This window comes from Mesoplodon bidens (genome assembly GCF_964165515.1).
Source record: "Mesoplodon bidens genome assembly, chromosome: X".
NCBI lineage: Eukaryota > Metazoa > Chordata > Mammalia > Artiodactyla > Ziphiidae > Mesoplodon > Mesoplodon bidens.
This window is the reverse complement of record NC_138163.1, coordinates 23,691,773-23,716,909: the sequence shown is the minus strand read 5'-3', so window position 1 is coordinate 23,716,909 and position 25,137 is coordinate 23,691,773. Positions and strand designations below refer to the sequence as shown.

Here is a 25,137-nt window from a genome sequence, read left to right as displayed (position 1 = left end):
CTCCTCAGTCCTCTCCTCTTCTTGCTTTGTGTATTCTCCCTGGGAGAGAGAATTCACTCCTAAGGCTTTTGTTAGCAATAATATGCTTGTAAATTTCATGTCTGTATCTCTAGCCTAACCCTCTCTACTGAACTCCAGCCCTATATTTCCAACTCTTATTGGACATCTAAACGACTCCCAGACACCTCAAAGTCAACATGTTCACGCCCCAACTCATTAACTTAATCCCATCTGCCCAAATGAGAAATCTGGGCATCATTCTCAAGTCTCTCCGATGTCTGGCCACCCATGTTCAATTTGTTCCCCAGTTCTGAAATGCCTCTGGAGTCCTTACTTCCCTCTTCTTCTCCAGGTACCACGAACTTGATTCACTGTCTTTGCATCTTTTACATGAAGTCTCTCCTCCCCCACCAACTCTACTGGCTTCAACCACATGGAACTGCATAGCCTTCCCTGAAAGTCCAATAATGTCTTCCACTAAGGAGCAGAGCCTAACATACTTATATTTCTCAAATGTATTTCTTATATTGTAGAAAATGCCATCTGTGTTCAACCCACAGTATATGCAGGCTCCAAGCCCATTATGCTGCATTACTGAGTATTCAGTGTAAGGAAGCTCTGGGGCTGATGGGCTGCAATGTGCTTTGTTGTATTAACAGGGCCCTTTGGGTCCCTGGCTGGTCTGTGACTCCCCTCCCTCTGCCCCGCTCTGGAAGTATTATGCAGATTAGAAAAGATCAACTAATGACCAGATATCATTCAGGGGACTCCTACCTTATTCTGTGCAGTGAAGATCTATAAAAGGAAAATGCCCATTCACTCATCCAAAGCAAAATGGAACCCCACGGTAAGCTGGAAAATGTAGGCCTAATTCCTGGTAGCGGCCTTTCCCCGGCGCCCTCCACCCAACCCATTTGGAGAGAATGGATCTGATTGCAGTTCTCTCAGCTCATTGTAAAGGAATATTCACATTTAACAAAGGTGTATTTTAAGAATATCTCTGTCACATTGTTACATTTTTGTTTCAGACAAGAAATCCTAGCATAGTACAGTATTTCTTAGATCTTTCCTTCATTTCTCCAGCCATAGCCCAAATGCAGATCTTAACCATGTCATTCCTGAGCAACTATAAGGTCTCTCCACCTCCCGTGTTAGTCTATGTGATTCCTCTTTCGAAAGCCATTCGCTTATTTATCCAGTCTGCCTATTGGTTCATCAGTTAACGAGCATTCATTAACAGTTGTGCACTGGCCACTGTGCTAGGCCCTGAAATAAGGGAAGGGGAGGAAGATATAAAGTAAATCAGGGGACTTCCCTGGTGGCACAGTGGTTAAGAATCCACCTGCCAGTGCAGGGGACACAGGTTCAAGCCCTGGTCCAGGAAGATCCCACATGCCACAGAGCAACTAAACCCATGCACCACAACTACTGAGCCTGCACTCTAGAGCCCGCAAGCCACAACTACTGAGCCCATGTGCAGGAACTATTGACGCCCGCACATCTAGAGCCCGTGCTCCGCAGCAACAGAAGCCACCACAATGAGAAGCCCACGCACCGCAACGAAGAGTAGCCCCCGCTCGCCGCAACTAGAGAAGGCCCGCGCACAGCAACGAAGACCCAACACAGCCCCAAAAAATAAATAAATTTATTTAAAAAAAAAGTAAATCAGACCCCCACAAAAGGTCCACAGTTCAGCGCAGGAGATAGACATCTCTGCCTGGAGAGACTCCATTCTCCTCTCAGTGTGAGCAATTCTTCGTGCTTCAACTCAGCACTCAAATATCACAGGCAGAGGGGTTTGCTGCTCCTTGGTGCTCCCCCAACGCTTTGTTTACACCTTCACTGGGGTGCCTGTTGCAGTGGATTGAATATTCTCTCTTATCTCAAGACAGTGACCTCCTTGAGAACAGGGATTATGAGCTTTAGACGTGTAGAGCTTAATGCATCAGAGATGGCTCAAACATCGCCGAACGAAGTAACGCAAAAAGAGTTCAACTTCCTGCCACACTGAGTTCCAAGCAGAATGCCATCTGTTGAAGGGCGGGGGCTCTTCTTTACTCTGCGAGACCTCTTCTGCAGCCAGACAACCTGCTTGCCAGCCCATGAATAAGCAATGATTCGCCTGTCTCCAACACCCAGAAATCCTGTTCCTGGCCCACCTGTTTGTAGCCCGGTGCTTCTCAACTTAAATGTGCACCCAAATCAGTTAGACATCTTATTACAATGCAGATGCTCAGTCAGGAGATCTGGAAGAGGTGCCTGAGATTCTACATGTCTAATAAGCTCCCAGGTGAAACCCATGCTGCTGGTCCAAGGACCAGACTTTGAGTAGCGAAGACTCTAGCCAGCTTTCCCTATTCTTAGGCCTGCTAGTTACTTAAGTTAGGACCACCCCATATGGCTTTGTAGAAACGCCCAGCATCACGGCACCCAGCGGAGGAAGGTAATGAGGGTTGAAAGCTAAATTGTGCTTACCAGGCTCTGCAACCTGGCACAGGCCACATCTGCTGGCAGGAAGGGGCACCTTCCCCCCACCTTTTTTCTACTTCCCACAAAGGCTCTGTAAGCCCCGTGCACCTCCAGGACTGCATCCATCGGAAGGGAGCACCTTTTTTCTAATTCACACAAAGCTGCCCTATGGTCTAGCAGCCTTGGCCATGAGTGACACCCAGCCTACCCCGCTCCTGTATCTTTTGCTCCTCTCTGACTGATCACTCAGGTTGCTGATTCTGTATACAATTTGATTTTGTTCTGTCGCTTTCATGGGTGCCCCTGCATTTGTTGATATGTGAGAAACAACAGGATGTAAAAGAGCACTGTACTCTTCATCACAGGACTTGGGCTCCAGACCCAGCTCCTTTTTTACTCACCTCATGACGTCAGGCAAGGCACATAAAGCCTGTGAGCCTTGGTTTCATCATGTATCAAATGAGGATTGTTAAGACCTGCTGTACCGGCTTCTCTTGGTTATTGTGAGGATCAAAAGTGATAACCTGGGGGAAAGCCCTTTGTAAATTGTAAGGTTCTGTACAAATGTTAAGGATTATTATGAAGGGGTTAGGTGGCATATCTTTAAAACCCTTTGTAATTCTCCCCTGCTCGGAAGCACAGTGACCTGCATGTGGCGGCTTCAGAACGTACTACTAGTCGACCAGCTGACTCCACAGGAGTGTGCTCTGCAGATTCTCTCTAAGAAGCCCAGCGACTTTGGCGAATGCATTGTGTGCCAAATTTAGAAGGAACTGCAACTCAAGTCCATCAGCTTGCAGAGTCAGCAGGAAGATAACATCTTTCATGCAATCACAGTGGTTTCACAGGAATTAGTCTGTACAGAAACACCAAAGACACCAAATTCCAAAAAGTTGCTTTTAAAGGTAATCTTTCATTTTTTTCAGATTTGGAAGGTTGACTCACCTGTTTATATGCCAAAAAGAACACCCTTATTTTGATTTCTGAATACTTTCCCTCCTAGTAGTCAAACTTATTATGGAATAAAACATTTTGATAATTGCTTTTTAATATGATGAAAGGTTGGAACCTTTTCCAATGACAAGGAAATGAGAGAATATAATGGAATGATGTCTTGTAATTTTTATAACTTCCAAATAGCAATGAGAGAGTCGTTCATTTATTCACTGAAGTTTCCTTCCAGAATCACAGAATTACTCCTACACAGCAATTAGGAAGGAGAGATGAATGTTTAAGCCTTAGCTGTAACTTGTCTTCTGGGGAGGAGGGGACTAGGTTTAAGCTGTTGGCAATGGGAAAAGCTAATTAACAAATAGAACATTTTAGTTATTATTTTCCTATGTTCTGAAAAGCTTTTCCAAATTGAGGAGTTAAATAAACCATCACTGTAATCTTCAAGAGTTTTCTTTTAGAAAGGAAGTCAAGGTAAATAAATCTAAATATTCATATTTTAAGTGTTAATCTTTACTTGAAAAATATGGTTCTTTGGAGGAAGGTTTCTTACCTATCACTTGTCAAAGTCCATGGCTGGGCAGTTCAGTGGGTAGGAGCCCAGAGCTAACAATTCCACGTGTTCAGAACCTTGTGGGCCCCTCAGCTTCCCCCCTTCTCAAGGTTACAGCCAAGCCTACCAGTGTGGGTCACAACTCACGAAGGACACTGGCCAAGAGAGTGGGGAGGGTTTCAAACAGAGCCACCCTCGCTCCTGGAGAGACAGCTCAGAGTTGATGACTTACTCTTGGGGCTTAATGAATTATTTCCTTGATTGCCAGAGAGGCCAGAACAATTTCAGCATTCAGGTGCAGTAACTTTCTATCTTCAGTTCCTAGTCCATTCCTGTCCCTCCTTTCCTGATGGAGTTGCTGATTTTTCCTCCTTATCTTTCCTTTAGCTTACCTGGGAATATGTTCTCTCCCAGTCTCTCTATCTCTGTCTCTGTCTCTCTCTGCCTTTGTCTCTCTCTTTCTTACAGTAAGCCTCTTCAGATCTTCTTTAGAAGTCGTTGGCTGTTAGATTTAAGGACAGCTGACTCAACAGCAAATCCCAGTGGGCAAAGCTTACCTTCATCTTCTACCTAGAATCTTTATTTTTTTGACACTTCTCTTCTTCATCTCTCCTTGACATTTGTTTTCTCACCTACGTACTTTACCAGGTAGTGCTGAGAAAAGAATAACAAAAAATTAATGAGAAAGGACATGTGTATTAGTATCCCGTGTATTCAAGCTCTTCCATGAGAGTTTCAATTGGTTGGTGGAAAAGTGGTAGGGTTAATGGATTGGAGGTCTAGATAAGAGTCAAATAATGGTTGGCATAGGGGAACTAGAAGAAGTGAGCTGGAAGGGTTGGAGGTGGCAATCAGAGAAATGCTTGAAGTCAAAATTTTGCAGATAGTGCATTTTTGGACAATGACTATGGGAATAAGTGGCTGAAGTGGGTTGGAGGAAAAGATCACAAAGAGAGAAAGGGAGTCATGGATCTGAGCAGCTAGAGTGTTGGATGGATCCTATACTTAGATGTTGAAGTCACCAAGAATATCAACGGTTTGGGCTGATAAGATGGTAATTCAGGTACTGAAGTCTTCAGTGAAAGACTAGGAATAGCTGGGGGAAGGGTATGATTGATAACTGAAGTAAGGAGGGGATTCCTGTAAGGGGGCTTCTATTATCTCAATGAAATATAAAGTGAGGTCATCTGCTGAGAATGAGGAGTATAGCAGGTTTGAGGAGAGAGGAGAGACGTGACACAATTATTTTGGAGAGTGATAAAATGAATTTACCAGGGAAATGTACCAGGATTGCCTGGTGGTATTAAGTGCCATTTGATACTTGTGATCATGAATTGAAAGTGAAGGCAGGCATCCCAGTTCTGTGATTATCTCCAGAAATATTTAGTGGCTCTGATGCTGAGTTCAATCAGAGTTGGACTTTTGCCAGGTAAATACTATGGGGGAGGAGAGAGAGAGGAGCGAGGGAGAAAGAGAAACCAGGGAGTTGCAAAGAAGTGATTATAATAATGGCTCATGGAACCTAAGCTGGACAAGGAAGGAAGGATGGGAGAAGGGGAAGGACTTGAGAGAAAGTGATGGAGTGATGGATTGGAGGGCTCAATGAAGCTGGAGAATTTAGACGTGTCTGAATCCTAGCTTAGCTTCAAACCTGAATGAGTGTCCCCACTCCCCACACCACTGACAGAGCCAAATCCTAGCACCTACTCAGCCAATTGGATCCACCGTGTAGCAATCAATTGTTGAGACATTTGTACAATGGTTGAGGCAGTGGAATATTCTAAATTCATTGGATAGTTATACAGCCTTTGACTTGACTTTAGCTATATAAACACAAGTACTAAAAACCCAATGACCTTATAAAATCTCCTGAGGGTGGACTTTAGAATGGTTGAATCCATTCAGGTTTTGCAAACGTTGTTCCATAGGGTCACACCAAACTTTAGGACATTCACAAAAATTGGCTCTGAGTCCTTGCACAGTTTTGCTACTGAAACTACGAGAGTCAATTCCCTGCTTGGCAGTACACTTTGTGGGGGCACAAGTTCTTCTAGGATCCGGGCTAGAGAGCATTTGATTGAGACCATTCTGGGTCCCAAATGCATTCTTTGATGACTTCAAAGTCAAGACCAAAGACAAAAGTATATTCTCTCTCTCTCCCTCTCCCTCCCTTCCATCCTTCCTTCCCTTCGTCCTTCCTTTTTTAAAAATTTATTTATTTACTTATTTATTTATTGGCTGCATTGGATCTTCGTTGCTGCACGCGGGCTTTTCTCTGGTTGCAGTGAGTGGGGCCACTCTTCACTGCAGTGCGCGTGCTTCTCTTTGCGGTGGCTTCTCGTGTTGCAGAGCATGGGCTCTAGACGCGCGGGCTTCAGTAGTTGTGGCTCATGAGCTTCAGTAGTTGTGGCTCATGAGCTTCAGTAGTTGTAGCTCACAGGCTCTAGAGCACAGGCTCAGTAGTTGTGGCTCACGGGCTTAGTTGCTCCGCAGCATGTGGGATCTTCCCGGACCAGGGCTCGAACCTGTGTCCCCTGAATTGGCAGGCGGATTCTTAACCACTGTGCCACCAGGGAAGTTGCCCTTCTCTTCTTTTTCTATCTTCTTCCTTAGAGTGAATTTTCCATCATGCTGGGGCCTTCCCCCATTCCCCAGCCAGAGGTTAGGGCACTCTTTGTCCTCCTACTTTGTCCCAGAATTTTAATCCTACAATGGGAGACTCAATCTCTAAATCCTTTTTGTGATTCTTCTCAAGAGGCCCAGCGGTCACCATACAGATAAGGAATCCTTATGTTCTGGCTTGTCAGCTCAGAGTTTCTCATGTGACTTTGCAGATTAGATTCCTACAATTACACTTGCTTCACTTTAAAAAAACCTATCAAAATACCAAGAGATTCTTTTTAAGTGAGTTCACTATAACTGTATGTTAGCCAGTTCATTGGTTATAAAATCCTTATAAGGAAAATAGTGCAACAGGAGTTAACACATGAACTCTGCAAGTAGACAGAACTGGGCTCTGCCGTGACCTTTGGTAAGTACCTCACCTCTCCAAGTCTCAGTTTTCTCATCTGTACCATAGGGCTCATGACCACTGCGAAGACTAAAGGAGACAACGACCCACGTAAATTACATAGCACAATGTCAGGTGCATTGCAATTGCTCTACAAATGTTTTTCCGTATTATTATGGCATAGAATGCAAGTACTACGAGAGCAGGGATTTTTTTCTGTTTCATTCACTGCTCTATCTCTAGTGCCTGGAGCACAGTTTGGTACACAGTAGACACTCATTAACTATTCGTTGAATGAATGAATAATACATGTCTTATATTGTCTTTTGTAATTCTCACAGTGTTAGGTACTTGTAAATGTCTATTAATCCCACAAATTGTGAAATAGTATAGCTATAAAAACTTGAGAGATTATGACCAACATTTTTATTTTACAGATGAGGAGAATGAGGTTCAGGGAGATTGAGCGAGGTGTCCAAAGTCACAAATCAGTTAAAGACAGTACGGATGGTTAAGAGCTCAGACTCCAAAGCCAAACCACATAGATTCAAATCCCTACTCCCACTTACTAGCTGTGTGATTTGGGCAAGTTACTTTACCTCTCTGTACCTCAATTTCCTCATGTGTGAAGTGAGGATAATGAATAAAACTCCTTACTCATGGAGTTTTTATGAGCGTTAGACAAGTTAATATATATGCCTGGCATATACTAAGTGCTTTATGTATTAACTATTATTATTTATTAGTTATAGAGCTAAGAGTCTTCCTACTTTCAATCCAAGTTGTTTCCTAGCACATTGCTTGGTTGAGGTAGGTATTTCTCCACTGGAATGAATTTCTCCACGTTTCTAGAAAGTATATAATTGCTTCTGTGAAAGGCAGAGCAGATTAGCCTGCCTCAGATCCTCATCTTGTGTCTGGTGGCTTTTCACTGTAACATTTAGATCACAAATGCACCATTGTTTACCTTGTCACCTGGAATGGGAATATGTACTTTTCTTGGTGCTGATAGTGTATCTTGTACAAACACTATTCAGGGTCTTCATCGTCTTTTAATTCCTAGGGTCTGGCACACATTCGAGTTCAGTTAAATGTTAGTTATTTGTTGAGGCAATGTACCCTCCTTTAGATCTTTTGTCATATGATCATGCAGAAATAGCAGAAGTCAGTGAAGTTTTCTCTGTAAAGGGCCAAATAGTAAGTACTTTAGGCTTGGGAGCCACTCAGTCTCTGCCATAGCTACTCAACTCTGTTGTGAAAGCAGCCCCAGACATAAACAAATGGGTGTGTCTGTGTTCTCATAAAATTTTATTTGCAAAAATAAGTGACTGATCTATGCATGGGTCAGAGTTTGCCAACTCCTGGTTTATAGAGTAGCAAGAGGTTTAGAGACAGAAATGGATAAAAGTGATAAATCTAGTTAGGAACATGTACTCGAATGAATTTTAAGCATTTAATTTTCATTAAACGAATGAACAGAGGTTTAAACCATAAACAAATTCATTTGAATTCTAAGCTTTTCTGTTGGATGTTGTCTGGACCTGTGTTATCCATGTTGGTAAATGAATCAAGCAGCAAAGACTATTAAATTAAAATTAACAAGGTACAAATTAGTATGGGGGCCAAGAGTACAGTGCTTCCAAGTTAGTGCTTTTTTACTCTTTGGGGTTCTTACACTTGATTCTTTTTGAGTGCCAGTAGTTGTAGACCATATGACTTAGGGCATGGTTGGTCGGGGGCTCATAGGGACAGTAAAGCACGACTGGGGAGTCCTGCTTGCCCTCTGCCTATTACTTTGACCCCAAAACGTACACAATAAAGTCTCTACTCTTGCTTTTTTAAATGTGGCAGATAACAACAGGGAGAGGGGACTTATTCATTTGACAACCAACTGAGCATCTATTCTATGACAAAGATTATGAGAACCTAGAGAAGGAAGCTAAAAAGATGAAAATATGCATGATCCCTGCCTTTACAGAGCTCCCAAGCCAGTGGGGGAGACAGATCAGCAAACAAGCAATAACCCTTGCACTAGAGTGTGATATTGTTAGTGTCGTTGGAAAGCATTGACTACTCCTAGAGTTTTAAAATCATGCAGTATATTATTTGGATACTGAAGACTTACATTGCACTTTGAGGATGTTCACACCCAGTTGTTAGTATAAGCAAAATTAATTGCTATTATAACAGTTAATTTTATATGTGTATGGATGTGCTTTCAATCCAATCTCATCCCTAGAAACAATACACTCAGAGAAGAAAGAATTTTTCTCCTTTGGTTAGCTTATGAAGGAGCCATTAAAGCTCCCAATTTGTTTGACATTTGTCCGGAAGGATAACAAATCAAAACAGACCTGGGAAGAGGCAGAGTCCTTCATTCTCTCATGATCAATACTAGACTGCACAGAACAGGGTGCAGAAAATAGGAAGAAATATCACTCATTATAAATATGTCATGACTAAACCCAATCTGATGTATTTGGCATAGGAGAATAATTGGAAATTCTATTTATGGTCCTATTTACACTTCAATTATCAAAATTAATGATTCACTATAAGTGAGAGATTTTGCCTATATTCATCACCATCAGTGCCTGTGACTAAGTTAAAATGTGTTTATATTTCCATAAACCTTGATTTTCATTGCGAAGCCCCAGACTCAAATTTTATGTGCTAAAATTCATGACCAATAGCCTAAAGTATTCCCTAAATCGGCAAATCCTTACCCTTCCAAACAAACATTTATTTAATAAGTTTTATTAACTACTGAACAGATAGAATTGTCTAGCATACGTCTAAGGAATGGCAATGAAACAAACCCTGAATATCCGCCATCAAGAAACAAGAAATAAACACATTTTAAAAATTAAATTTACTTTTGTATAAGTAATGCATTACATGCTATAAATTCAAAATTTACAAGAGGGTATACATACGTTGAAAATTCTATCATTTTCTTTCATGTAAAACCCTTCCTTATTCTTTTTATGGCTGCAGAGTATTCTATTTATAGAGTTAACATCATTTATTTAATCAGTCACCTACTGATTTATATTTTGCTTGTTTCTAATATTTTGCTGTTATTTTTTTAAATGTTGCAATGATTAACCTTGTGTGTAAATTATTTAACACATATATGAGTATATCTGCAGAATAAATTCCTAGAAGTGGAACTGTTTGGTCAAAAGGCATGCATATTTTCTTTTCTTTTCTGTTTTTTTTTTAAGGCATGAGTATTTTTATACAGAGAAAATGTATGCTTCTACCGGCAGTGCATGAGAGTGCTTGTTTCCCCACACTTTCATGAGTGAAATATGTCATTAACCTTTGTCAGTGTTATAGGTGAAAAATGGTATCGTGGTGGAATTTAGATTTGCATTTCTCTTATTACCGAAGCTGAGCATCTTCTTTTTTGCTGTATGATTCCCTTTATATGAAGTTCTCCAAGAGGCAAAACTAATCCCTGATAATAGAAATCAAAATAAAGGTCTGGGGCAGAGATAGACTGGGAAGAAGCATAAGAAATTTTTCTGGGGAGATGAAAATGTTCTGTATTTTGATAGGTGGTGGGTATGAATGCTACCTCAATTTAGAAAAAAGATAAGCACATGAGTACCTCGCACAGCATCTGGTTTGTAGCAGGTGCGTGGTAAGTGACTGCTGAATGAAATGACCGCTCCCTAAGTGATGAAGATGAGGGAGGAGGGATTCGTGCTGGACTTCTCCCGGGTTCCACTGCCTCCCACGGGCAAGAACTAGCTGGGACCGAGGGTTGCACTTAGGACCTCCCTGAGCATCGTTTCTTATGTCAATAGCCATTTGTATTTGCTCCTCTGTGAACTGTTTGTTCATCTTCTTCACCTATTTTTCTAAGGCTTGTTGGTCTTTTTCCTATTGACTTGTAAGAGCTGTTCATTTAGGGAAATTTGCTCTTTATCTGATATTAATCCCTCTTCTCCCCAGTTCATTTGTCTCTTTACTTTGTTTAGGTGGTTTTGCCATTCATAAATTCTTTATTACTATGTAGTCTAATGTATCAATCTTTTTATGGTTGGGGGGTTTTCTGACATATTGAGAAGGTCTTCTTTACTCCGAGAGTAAAAACAACAGACACTGAAACAGAACTGTGATTCCTGAATCTTCCTGCAATCGAGTGTAAATACTATTTTACCTGTAACATCTCTACATCTGACCTCAGGCACTGAATGGAATTGATTGGGTATAAAGAATTCTGCATGGTGACGCTTCAGAAACCCAGTTGCTATGGAAATTTTATACAGCTCTGTTGTTTAAAACACACTCATCACTTGTCTATTATGAGTAAAACACTGTGCCAGGCACCTTGTAGGATACAAGGAGAAAAAAATGGATCATTCCCTCCAAAGAGCTTGCAGTATAGTGTGGGAGATAGATTTGGTAAGAAATATGGGGGGTGGGGGGGAGTGAAGAGGAGAATGGTGTGTAGGGATGAGGGGTAGGGCTCAATGTAGGTTGAGTGTCGAACTAGCTAGCTTTTATTGGCCTCCATATTGGATCACCAATGTTCTTTTCTTAAAAATTTATTTTATTAAAGTATAGTTGATTTACAATATTGTGTTCATTTCTGCTGTACAGCAAAGTGATTCAGTTATACATTATTTTTCATATTTTTCCATTATGGTTTATCACAGAATATTGAATATAGTTCCCTGTGCTATACAGTAGGACTTTGTTGTTTATCCATTCTATTGGGTTGGCCGAAAAGTGCCTTTGGTTTTTAAGTAAAAATAAAAGGCACATTTTTCATTTTTACCAAGGACTTTATTGAACAACGTATTCACCCTTTTGTTCCACTACCTTCTGCCATTTTTCAGGCAACTTCATAATTCCGTCTTCCCAAAACTTTTTATCTTTTTGAGCAAAGAACTGTTCCAGGTGCCTTTTACAGTCTTCCAGGAATTGAAATTTTTTCCACTAAGAGAATTTTGTAAAGACCAAAATAAATGGAAATCCGAAGGGGCAATGTCTGGTGAATACGGCGGGTGAATCAGAACTTCACAGCCAAGCTGTAACAGTTTTTGCCTGGTCATCAAAGAAACATGCGGTCTTGTGTTATCCTGATGGAAGATTATGCGTTTTCTGTTGACTAATTCCGGACGCTTTTCGTCGAGTGCTGCTTTCAGTTGGTCTAGTTGGGAGCAGTACTTGTTGGAATTAATCGTTTGGTTTTCTGGAAGGAACTCATGATAGAGGACTCCCTTCCAATCCCACCATATACACATCACCTTCTTTAGATGAAGACTGGCCTGTGGTGTGGTAGGTGGTTGTTCATTTCGCTTGCCCCATGATCTCTTCTGTTCCACATTATTGTACAGTATCCACTTTTCATCACCCGTCACAATTTGTTTTAAAAAGGAATGTTTTCATTACGTTTAAGTAGAGAACCACATGCAGAAATATGGTCAAGAAGGTTTTTTTCCCTTAACTTATGTGGAACCCAAACATCAAAGTGATGAACGTAACCAAGCTGGTGCAAATGATTTTCAACGCTTGATTTGGATATTTTGAGTATGTCAGCTATCTCCCGCGTGGTATAATGTTGATTGTTCTCAATAAATGTCTCAATTTGATCGCTATCAACGTCAACTGGTCTACCCAACTGTGGAGCATCGTCCAGTGAGAAATCTTCAGCACGGAACTTCGCCAACCACTTTTGACACGTTCAATCAGTCACAGCACCTTCTCCCTACACTGCACAAATCTTTCTTGCATTTCAGTTGCGTTTTTACCTTTCTTGAGATAATAAAGCATAATATGCCTAAAATGTTGCTTTTTTTCTTCCATCTTCAATATTAAAATGGCTACACAAAAATTCACCAATTTTGATAAGTCTTTTTTTAAATGCACGCTGATATGACAGCTGTCACATACAATCTAACAAAATTGTTTTGGAATGAAGTTAAAGACAACTAAGTGCTACTAGAGCCATCGTATGCAAAAAACCGAACGAACCTTTTTGGCCAACCAAAAACATATAACAGTTTGCATCTGCTAACCCCAAACCCCCAATCCATCCCTCCCCCACCCCACCTTGGCAACCACAAGTCTGTTCTCTATGTCTGTGAGTCTGTTTCTTTTTCGTAGATAAGTTCATTTGGGATGATTGATGTTCTTATGCAGAGCAGGGGTTGGCAAGCTTTATATGTAAAGGGCCAGCTAAGAAAATTTTCAGCTTTACAACTATTCAATTCTGCCTGAACAATGAGAGTATCTATGTTCCAACAGAAGTTTATTTATGGACACTGAAGTATGAATTTCATGTAATTTTCATGTGTTGTGAAATATTATTCTCTGATGTTTTACTTTTTTTCAAGCAATAAAAAATATAAAGACAAAACCACTTAGTTCAAGGACCATACAAAAACAGATGGGAGGCCATATTTGGCCCACGGGTCACAGTTGGCCAACCCCTGATGTAGAGGAACGACCATGAAATTCTACACCAGCAGGAAAGACGATTTTGGGGAAAGCTATCAATTATTGAAACCCTCAAAAATAACTCTAAGTTTCGTACAAATTATTAGGTGTAATATAAGCTACAAGGATAGATTTACAACACGGGGAATATAGCCAATATTTGATAGTAATATAAATGGAGTACAACCTTTAAAATTTTCAATCACTATATTGTACACCTCTAACTTATACAATATTGTACAGTAACTATACTTCAATAAAAATAATAATAATTTTAAAAACTTTAAGTTCATCACGTTAAGTTTTGCAAAAGGAACCTGGAAGCAGTGAATGGAAAATAAGTGAATATGTGACCTGCTGCTCAGCTTAACGCTGCTTCAAGCTGGAGAGGATGGAGTTCTTTGAAATCAAATTCACAGATTCCTTCCATTAAGCTTCCTTTCACCTAATATTTCTGTCAAAGAATCTAGAAACTATGGTGATTGATGCCATAGAAACACATAGCGAGTGAGCAGGGTGATGAGCTTGTGGATTGTGGCATGGCTGAGAGGCAAAAAGCTTTTTAGCTGCCAATCTCCAGGTAAAGTAATAGAATAAAATGCACTGCAGCTAGCATGCGGGGACCTTTGTTGTTTACAGAGCACTCTTCACGTATATTATCACCTTTAATTTTACTCAAAACTCACAATCACCCTGTGTGGCTGTTATTTTTATGATTTTACAAATGAGAATCTGACTCTTACAGCATTTTTCACATTGCCCTATGCATAAGGACCAGATGCTCCTCAGGGCTAAGGCTAAGACCACAATTAGTAAATAATACGTAAGTAAATAATACGTATCTTCCTCCATTTACAATGGGGTTATGTCCCAATAAACCCATCATAAGTTGAAAAAATCATTAAGTTGAAAATGCATTGAATACACCTAACTTACAGAGCATCATAGCCTAGTCTACCTTAAATATGCTCAGAACACTTACATAAGCCTACAGTTGGGCAAAATCATCTAACACAAAGTATTTTATAATAAAGTGGGAATACCTCATGTAATTTATTGAATACTGTCCTGAAAGTGAAAACAGAATGGTTGTCTGGGTACAGAATTGTTGTAAGGGTATCAGGTGTTTACCTTCATGATTGCGTGGCTGACGGGGAGCTGCTATGGCTGCCACTACCCAGCATCACGAGAGAGTATCTGACCGCATATCACTAGCCCAGAAAAAAAATCAAATTCAAAATTCGAAGTAGGGTTTCTACTGAATGCATATCGCTTTTGCAACATCCTCAAGTTGAACCATTGTAAGTCGGGGATCATCTGTAATGAAGATGATGATAGTAAAAGCATGCTGGTCACTGAATGTTGGTCATGTTCCAGACATTGAGCTAGGCAACTGACATATGATGGCTCATTTTTGCCTCACAACTGCCCGAGTATGGAGTCATTATGGCATTGTGTTTTCAATCACACGCTTTGGAGTCAGATAGATCCATGTTCAAGCCTTTGTTCTGCCACTTATAGCCCTGTGACCTGGGGCAAGTTACAGAGCTTCTCCGATTTTCAGTTTCTTGATCTATAAAAGGCAGGTGACATAATGCTACTTATTTCTTCTGGCTAGAGTATGAATCAGATGGGATAATGAATGTAAAATGCTTAGCACAGTAGCTCACACATACTAAGTACCTGATAAATCTTTATTATTACTACACAGAGCTTATAATAACTCTGATGATCCTGCAAAGATGATGAAGATAATTTAATGGAATCCACACACACACCTGGCATTCAGACCATTAAAAAAGCTTTGAAATCATTATAGACTCACAGGAAGTTGCAAAAATAGTAGAAAGATCCACACACCCTGCCCCCAGCTTCCCCCAATTTGACATCTTATATAACTGTAGTACAATATCAAAATCAGAAAATTGACATTAGTGTAATATCATTGAACACTTTATTCATTTTCCACAGTTTTTAAACCTACATTCACTTATGTGTATATAGCTCTATGCATTTTCATCCCAAGTATAGATTTGTGTAACCACTACCACAATCAAGACACAGAACTGTTTCCATTACCACAAAATAACTTCCTGGTGCTCCCTCTATGGATTTGCACCTAACCCCCATCCCTGTCCCATGGCAACCACTAATCTGTTCTGCATCTCTGAAGTTTTGTCATTTCAAAATGCTATGTAAATGGACTAATACGGTATATAACCTTTTGAGATTTTTTTCACTACGTATGATGTCATTGAGATCCATCCAAATTGTTGCATGTGTCAATAGTTCATTTATTTTTTTACTGTGTTCCACCATATACGAGAGTTTGTGCAACCAACACTCACCGAAGAATATGTGAATTATTTCCAATGTTTGGCTATTACAAGTAAAACTGCTATGAACAATAGTGTACACTTTTTTGTGTGGACATAAGTTTCCATTTCTTTATGCCCAGGAGTGGGATTGCTGGGTCATGTGGTAAGTGTATATTTAAAATTATAAGAAATTGCCAAACTGTTTTCCAGAGTATCTGTACCATTTTACATTCCCACTAGCAGTGCATGAGTGATCCAATTTTTCCACATCCTCACCAGCATTTAGTATTATCACTATTTTTTATTTTAACTGTTCTAATAGGTGTGTAGTGATAACTCCTGGTGGTTCTAATTTGTATTTCCCTGGTAGCTAATGATGTTGAATATTTGTTCCTGTGTTTATTTGCCATACATGTCTCCTCTTTGCTGAAATATCTGCTGATGTCTTGTACCCATTTTATAACTGGATGGATTGTGTTTTTATTGTTGAGTTTTGAGAGTTCTTTATATATTATGGATATAAGGCCTTTTTTGAATATATGGTTTAAGTTGTGGGCTTAATCGTGTTCCCCCAAAACCCCAGTACCTATGACTGTGATCTTACTTGGAAATAGGATCTTTGCAGATATAATCAAGGTAAGATGAAGTCATACTGGATGAGGATGGGCCCTAATCCAATGACTGGTGTCCTAATAAAAAGAAGAAAATTTGGGCACAGACACTTAAGGAGAACACCATGTGACAAAGGAAGCTGGGATTAGAGTAATGCATCTACAGCCAAGGAATGCTAAGGATTGCCAGCAACCATGAGAAACTAGGAAGAGGCAAGGAAGAATCCTTTGCTTACAGCCTTCAGAGAAATATACTGACACCTTGATATTTGACTTCTGCCCTGCAGAACTGTGAGGGAATAAATTTCTGTTGTTTTAAACCACCAAAGTTGTGGTAATTTGTTATGGCAGTCCTAGGAAACGAATCCAGTTTATAAATATTTTCTCCCAGTCTCTACCTTGTCTTTTCACTCTCTTAATGGATCTTTCCAGGGAAAATATGATGTCCAATTTATTAATTTGTTTTTTTTAATGTATCATGCTTTTAGCATCATGTCCTAAGAACTCTGTCTAGGCCTGGATATCAATGATTTTCTCCTATGATCTCTTCTAAATTTTTAAAAATAATTTTGTTTTTATTTAAATCTATTATCATTTGGAATTAATTTTTGTGTATGGTATGAGGTTTAGGTTGAGGGTCATTTTGATTTTGTGTATGGATGTCCAATTGTTCTAGCATTCTTTGTTGGAAATACTATTCCTTCTCCATTGTAATGCTTTTGCATTTTCATAAAAAATCAATTTAACATATTTGCGTTCATCTAGTCTAGGATCCTTCTTCTGTTCCATTGACCTATGTGTCTATTTTTTACACACTGTGACCCAACTATTTTTTTTAATGGTCAAGATGCAAGTTTGCACTGATCTAGTGATACATATTCAAGGAGGAAGTATCAGAACTATTGATATACCAGCTCAGAGTCATAACTCTAACTCCCCTTCACTCAAGTCTTCTGAGGGTGGCAGCACATATGAGAATCCTTAGTTACAATTAGTTATTTTTAAATTAACATTAACTTCCTAATATAAAGACAAGAGACTTGTCTCACATGTATGCATTCCTAAACTAGAATATGTCTTAGCAGCTAAGCTCAGTTCCATTGATCAGTCTGGGGAGCCATGTTAATTTCCTTCCTTCCTTCATTCATTCAACAAACAATTACTGAGAGCCTACTCTGTATAAAGTCACTGGAATAGATGCTGTGAACCCAGAAATAAACAAGATGCACATATTCTCAAATGTATTTGCCAAGCAACATGTTGAGCTCAAAGTCAAAATTTTATAAAAGGATGTTTATGCTGCATCTAATTTCCTGAAGATTGAATTATTCATTCAATTAGCCAGTGAGTTCCCAAAGTGTTTTATGATGTGGCATTTCCATTGGGAAAAGCATAAGAAAGAACACTGTGGTTATAGTTCTATTGACATAATGCTATATCTTTGAAAGCAAAAAATTAAAATAATAATAAAAGCGAAAAGAAAAGGAAAAAGAACAGCCACCCACCTTGTAGTTTGATCAATGTGGTCACCATCCCCCCAACCCTACTTTTAAAGGCCATGACTCATTCCCAGGGTCTTCAGGTCTCCCTTCTTGCTAGGAGATGATAATTTGACCCCCAGTTCCAGACTTAGCAGCATCTCCAGGCCCTAATATTGGTCTCAACCCTTGCCATACATTAGGAATCACCTTGTGAGATTTTTAAAATACAGATCTTAGGGACTTCCCTGGCAGTCCAATGGTTAAGACTCCATGCTTCCAATGCAGGGGGCGCAGGTTCTATCCCTGGTCGGGGAACTAAGATCCCAAATGCTGTGCGGCAAAAAAAAAAAAAAAATATATATATATATATACAGATTTTAGGGATCCAGACCAGAGCAATTGATTCACAGCCTCTGGGGCTGGGGCCTAGGCACAGGTATCCTTTAACACCTCCTGAGATGATGCTGAGGTGTAGCGAGAACTAAGAATTACTGTAAATCTAGCCCAACCTGCTGGATTATGGTTGTGTAAGTCCAGTCTTTGTGGCAAATTGTATAATTGGATTTTGTTAAGGTTCCACTTACTATGTTCCAGGTACTGTAGTAAGCACTTTACACACATTATTTTGCTTTGTCCTCATGAAGTATTTGAGTCAGGAGGTGGCTTGAAGGATGTCAGGGGGAAGGAAAGTTTTAGCTTTCCTCCCATCTCCATCATATCTCTGAAAAACAACTCCAAATAATTATATACAGAATGAAAAGACACTGCTGATTCCTTGGTATTTTTTACACACTGTGACCCAGCTATTTTTTAGGCTGTCCTGTTCAACTAAACTGTCCCCTCCAACTAAAATGTGCCTGAGTCACTCCTGTATGGAAATCCAGGAGCTGCCACTGCTTCAAAACAACCATGTGAGGTAGGTATTATCATCCTTATTTTACAGTTGAGAAAACCAAATCATAAGGCGCTGAAGTGATTTGCCCAAGATCACATAGCTAGCAGGGGAGCAGAAGCCATTTCTGTTCACCCACTTCACCAGGGCTGGGACAATCCTGTCTTAGCTGTCACTGTATAGTCAGCATGTAGCCCAGCACCTGCACCTGCTGCATGATGGACGCTCTAAATGAACGGAAAGGCAGCAAAGTCATGCTCTTTACCACTTTGCACATGCCTTGTCCCAAGGTCCAGGCTCCCTTGTCCCTTGCTCTAGTTACTGAATCTATGCTTCTTCCCCAAGCCCAGTGTTCTACCTAGGACTCTCATCATTATGATCTGACTCAGCTCAGTGCTGGGTCTGCTGTTCTCTCCTGCTTAAAGGTATTGGATGTCAAAACACACCACACCAGAGCCAATGTTTTCAAGCGATTCAGAGGTTTATTTTTATACTTATGTCCCCAGAACCAGGTGCCTGCCCACCCGCTCTCTCTCTCTCTCTCTCTCTCTCTCTCCCCCAGGGACTCCTCTCACTTTGCCCATCCCTGGGTGGGAGGACCCACTGGTTAAAGGGCTTTCTCATGTTCAAGTGGAGGGAGAGAGAGAGAGAGAGAGCACACCTGGCCCTGGGTGGGGATACACACACACACACACACACACACACACACACATATGGGATAGAAGCCTACCTGCAGGATTTTTTTTTTTTTTTTTTGCGGTACACGGGCCTCTCACTCTTGTGGCCTCTCCCATTGTGGAGCACAGGCTCCGGATGCGCAGGCTCAGCGGCCATGGCTCACGGGCCCAGCCGCTCCGCGGCATGTGGGATCCTCCCAGACCGGGGCACGAACCCGCATCCCCTGCATCGGCAGGCAGACTCTCAACCACTGCGCCACCAGGGAAGCCCTACCTGCAGGAATTTTTAATTATACCGGGGTAGTCATCACATTGCAGGGTTTGGGGGGAGATCAAAAGAAGCAGGACAGGTTTCTTGTAAGGAACTTATCAGACATAGTGATTAGAGCTGGGGCTTCTGACAGTTTCTGACCTGGCCAGTGTGAATGGTTTGGTCAAATGTCATTTTGCTAGCAGTGACTTACTGCGCTCAACTTTATTTTCCCACAATTCCCCCCTGACATTAGGTCACTGTGCCAGGACTCTTGTAAGTATACTTGCACGTAGGTGCTGCTGGTTTGCCACACCCAGCTGAGTATGGAAAGTCCACCTGCCATCGGGAGGGACCCCGGAACAAGGCACACAGCCAGTCACCCCAGGCTGCAGGGGATGCCCAGGAGAAAGGTCTGTAGGAGTTCCCAGCACCTCATGTAAAAGCTTAGTTATATTGTTAAGTGTTTTAGTTAGATGCTGCATCTGTCTGGCTATTCATGTGGCCAATTCTAAGATGTCCTGTTGTCCCAAGATTGTTTTTCCTGAGATTTAGTGGTTGTAGAAGGCTGAATCTCTACGTTTCCAGTACCAGCAGGTCTGCTGGGGGGCTTGCAATTTTGGCCCCAATTTCTGCCTTCCAGGGGTTTACCAATATGGTAGACTTATGGGACCATACCAAATCTACTCAACAATTGTCTGCCTTCTTCTAGTGAGTTCTAGTTACTAAGGCCTGAGTTCCACTGCAGTGGGGTGGGCTGGGCTGTCTGTCTGGCCATGGAAACAAAATGTAGGAGAGGGAAAGATAGGGTCCTCCTTCAAGGACTATGATATTCTGGATGGGCCCTTTTTTGTCTTTTCTCTCTTTTTCTTTTCTTTTTTTTTAATTTCGAAATAAACTTAGAGAAAAGTTGCTAGTACAATGCAAAGACTTCTGTTTTCTTCAGTTGACACTAAGTTGCTGACCTGTGGTCCCCTGTGTAATAACCAGGTCTTTTATTTTTTGTATTTTGATGCTCTGACATCTGGGCTCTTGGGCCTTGCTGACCCTAGAGGGACTGCCCCCTCAGGGTAGCCAATTCCTAGAGATAACAAACAACTTGTGGGTGAGGTCATTTCAGTGTGAATCAACTACTCCAGAGTACCCCACCCCCAACTCTCCACTCCAGCCACTATCCACCTGCCCTAACCGCCCCAGGGCCAGGTACCAGACAAGCAGGGACAGCTCCTGGAGCCCAGGGAAATTATTCCAGCTAGCCAGTCCTAAGCCTGCTTACCCTGCCTTGCCTATTCCTTCCAATGTGAACCTCTTGTATATCATCAGGCTCTGTTGCTGTGGTGCTTTCCTCCCCCATCTGCCAGAGCCTCCCGTTTTGGGGGGAGAGAGGCACAGATATTGACCCCACTTCCTGCACCAGTTATGTGTTATGGTCATTCTTTGCCTGCTGCTCTGGCCTTTACGTCAGGTCTGAAGTAAAGAAAAGCCCAGGGGTTGGCACCAAACCCTTCCAAGTGTCACCTGCTGCTGACTGCCTCCGGCCCTACCTGATCCCACTGTGTCTCCCTCATGGTGCCCCTCAGGCCCTCACAGCCTAGGGCAGCTAGAGCACACCCAGAAAGTTAGCACATACCAGGTCCACCAAGACCCCCTACCCACATTTGCACCAAGTCTGAGAACACAGAATGTTCTGCAGGAAACCAGCTGGAGAAGACCCCCTTTAAAGCATAAAGGCCCCACCCACCTGCAGGAGGTCCAGCTCTGGGGTCATGTGACCAGACCACCAGCCATCGCCAACACGAGCTAAGGCAGACCGCACATGCCACCCCTACCAGGGAAAGTGAGCTGCTCTCTTGGGGGCCTTCCGCTGGTCCCCGGGTCAGAGCCTGAGCTACAGCCTGTTCTCCTAGGAGAGTCACCCTCACAGACCTGAAGAGAAGGGCAGGAAGGCAAGAGAGGGAAGGAGAGTGGCAGGGAGGAAGGAAAGAGCTGGTGGAGGGCGGGGAGGAGGAGGTCGGCCCGCGGGGTGTGTGATGCCAACCCTTCCATCAGGGATAGCCAACAGGGACTGAGGTGCGGCCCCCTGAGAAGCAGAGGCTGAGTCCCTCTCGCAGACAGTGCGGCCATGAAGCAAACCTGGGGGCAGGAGCGCCCCTGCAGGCTAGTCCCTAAGCCTGACACCATAGCGCCCCGGGTTAATGCTCTCCTTCCTGGCCTCCCGTGCCTAAGCATGGGAGAAGGGAGGAGTAGGGGTAGGGTCAGGGGAGGGAGGCCTTGCCCTTGGCCCCCAGGGCACACCTCCTTCCAAGTAGGAGTAGCCAAATGGTGGGAGGCTCCAGGCAGAAGGGGTTGTGAGGGGATGGGAGGGGGTGGGGGCGATGAAGGTTTTCCCCAGCAACCAGAGGAGACGGTCCTTCTGAGCGGCGGCTCATCCACTTTTCCACTTTTTTTTTTTTTTTTTGGCTGCGTTGGGTCTTCGTTGCTGCACGCGGGCTTTCTCTAGTTGTGGCGAGCGGGGGCTACTCTTCATTGTGGTGTGCGGGCTTCTCATTGTGGTGGCTTCTCTTGTTGCAGAGCGTGGGCTCTAGGAGCACAGGCTTCAGTAGTTGTGGCTCACGGGCTCAGTAGTTGTGGCTCGCGGGCTCTAGAGCTCAGGCTCAGTAGTTGTGGCACGCAGGCTCACTAGTTGTGGCTTGCGGGTTCTAGAGCGGCTCATGGGCTCAGTAGTTGTGGCTCACGGGCTTAGTTGCTCCACGGCATGTGGGATCTTCCCGGACCAGGGCTCGAACCTGTGTCCCCTGCATTGGCAGGCGGATTCTTAACCACTGCGCCACCAGGGAAGTCCCATCTCATCCACTTCTGATGGGTTTTAGTTTTAGAGACTCTGATAAAATGGGACAGAGATGAGAGAGAAGGAGGTAGGATGGACAAGGAGGGGCACAGCCCCCTTAAGCACAGCTGGCATCAGAAACGGCTGCGCTGTCTGGTTGGAGGTTCACTCTAAAAAGACTCCTGCGTGTCACAAAGCCATCACCCTTTCTCCACCTGTCTGTACTTTAGTTCCACCACTGCCAATTTAGTCCTGAGGTCAATACTCAATTACCCCCAGGCTCCTTCCTCCCTTGGGCCCTTTTCAAAGCCCTAGAGGACGTCATCTACTAACTGATCCGTTTCCCTTATGAACCAGCACACAGTTTTCCCTCCAGAAAAAGTAAAGCAGGAACGCAGAACAGGCATTAGGGACTGCAGGCCCCCACTTGCATAAGGCGAAAAGCCAGAAGTATCGGTAAAAGGAGAAAGGCAGGCTGGTGTAGAGTGAGTGAGTCTGTTGGCATATTAGAAAAGGCCCAGAAAGGTTGTGCAGGTGGGAGCAGGGCAACGATGTTTCCCTTTCTGTTCCTATCATTCCACAAAATACTTCCAGAGGTCTCTAAACAGGGCCAGGCTCTGGCAAACCAGCCTGAGCTCTCTTCCAGCCCACCTCACAAGGAAAGGATCACTACTGATGCAAATTTTTCTACCGCAAATCACCACCCACACTGCTCCCTTCCACATAGTTAAAGCTCAAACATGATAGAAATGCTATGAGTAATTCTAGGCACCTGCCTCTGTAAAGGCAGGCACACATCTGCTGTGGCCCAGAAAAGGGATCTCCCACACCCGCTGGTCAAAGGTTAAAATGTGTTCTCACTGTTTCTACCACACTCTAGAGGACCAATATCAGAGTTCCTGGTCTGGGTCTTCACACTAAGCCTCCCTCTCATAGGGGTAACACCTAGGAAGGGGCAGCTACCATGGACAGGGCAGCAAATTTGTCCCTGCCATTGCCACCAATTTTTTGACTAACACCAAATCTCCTTGTCTGGGCCATCCAACCAAGTCTCCCCTGGGCTTCCTCCCAGCCACCTAGTAAGGGGAGGATGTCTCCTGATCCATGCCCCTTAACCAGTGCATGATTGCTTCTATTGGAAATAGATCAGACTCTGGAAAAACAGAAAAGCTGATGATATTTCCAGTTCCTGGCCTCTGCAGAGTCCCTAAGGCAACTGTTCAATTTCAGAGGGGAGGGGTCTGCAGAGACCACAGGCACACGGCAGCAGAGGCTTGTGAACGAGGCTCTAGACCTCATGGGGCACCAACATTTCCTCCACTGTTAGTTATTTTCTCTGGACCAGAGCTCCCTTTAATTCTCCCTTTGGTCTGTGTTCTACCCATCAGTCAAGGGGAAGATGACTCTTGACCTGTCCCCTTAATAGTCAATACCCAACTGCTTCTACTGGAAATAGATCAGGCTCTGGGAAAATAGAAAAGCTGATGGTGCTTCATGGCCCCAGCCACTGTACAGGTGCAAATGCAGCCGCCCCATCTCAGTCTATCCAAGGCAGAGGAGACGGCAGCAGAGCCAGCAGTCTAGACTCAACAGGGCAGAAAGGAGAGTGGAGCAGACCGTGTGGAGAGTGTATTGATCCTTGGGTAAAGAGGGTCAATCCGTTTCGGAAAAGTTTGAATCCTTGTTTTCTGGCTTTTGCTTTTAACCTCCTGAAAGCCATGATCACAAATCCACCTTTCTACTCTGTTGAGTCACTGCCAAAACTTCAAGGATAAGTCTTGGTTTATCAGTTTTAGAAACCAAGAGAGATAGTGTCCCCTTGCCCATAGTAAATTCAGCTGAAAGAGTAAAGCATTACCTAAATCCCTTACCCCAGCCCCGTAAAGGCCCTAACACAGTTGTTTTATTTACAAGGGAGCTAAAGAATGGGTTGAGGCAGACAGCTCCACATGCCAGGCCTGTGAGAAGTGGAGTCTTGACTCTCAAGGGCTCTGGAGCAGCTGTGTTGGCAAATCATTGTTTCAGGCTCTCCAACTTCTCCCCCTTCCGTACTCAGGATTATTGTCACCACATAATCTTTTCGAAGTCTTCCAAGAGATCATCTTTGAGATTATGTAAGTAACTGCATATTGATGTGCACTCAAACATGTGGCGTGTGTGAGAAAGATGTATAAAACAGTTCATTTCATTACCTCGCCATAAAAATGACTAAGGCAGGCTTCTTATGTACTCTTAAAGACAGGAAACTCCAAGGTGGTCGAGGAGAGTCTTGCTTTGGCAGCCATTCTCTCATCCCGCCTCTGTTAACCAACCTCAGGTTAATCTGGGGACGTTCATTCCCTAACCTCATGTCCATCATGGATGCCTACTTAGCCAAGGGCTGTGAGACTCAGAGACTCGGTACCTAAGTCCATGTGACCACCCTGATAAGCACACAGGCCCTTCTCCCCAGCCTCACACCACGTGAAGGAGCAGGCCTGCCCAGTGCCTCTGAGGGTGTGTCGGGCGTACTTGAATCCTCAACAAGGAGGAAGAATGGGAACTTTGGTCTGTCTGATAAACTGCACGGGAAAGCCATCTGGGCGAGGTCGGCTTTGGAGCGGAAAGGCCAGTTGTGCGGGGAGCTCCCAGCTGCGTCCTAA

General features: G+C 42.9%; 1 protein-coding gene across 1 annotated transcript in view; it reads left to right on the top strand.

Moving 5' to 3' along the window:
• ADGRG4 (adhesion G protein-coupled receptor G4) overlaps window positions 1–25,137 on the top strand; it is a gene marked incomplete at both ends in the record, with an annotated part of 142,562 nt that extends 117,425 nt beyond the window's left edge. The window contains 2 exon segments of the mRNA XM_081222984.1: window positions 24,552–24,609; window positions 24,948–25,137. Coding sequence (XP_081079110.1) covers window positions 24,552–24,609; window positions 24,948–25,137 — 248 coding nt within the window.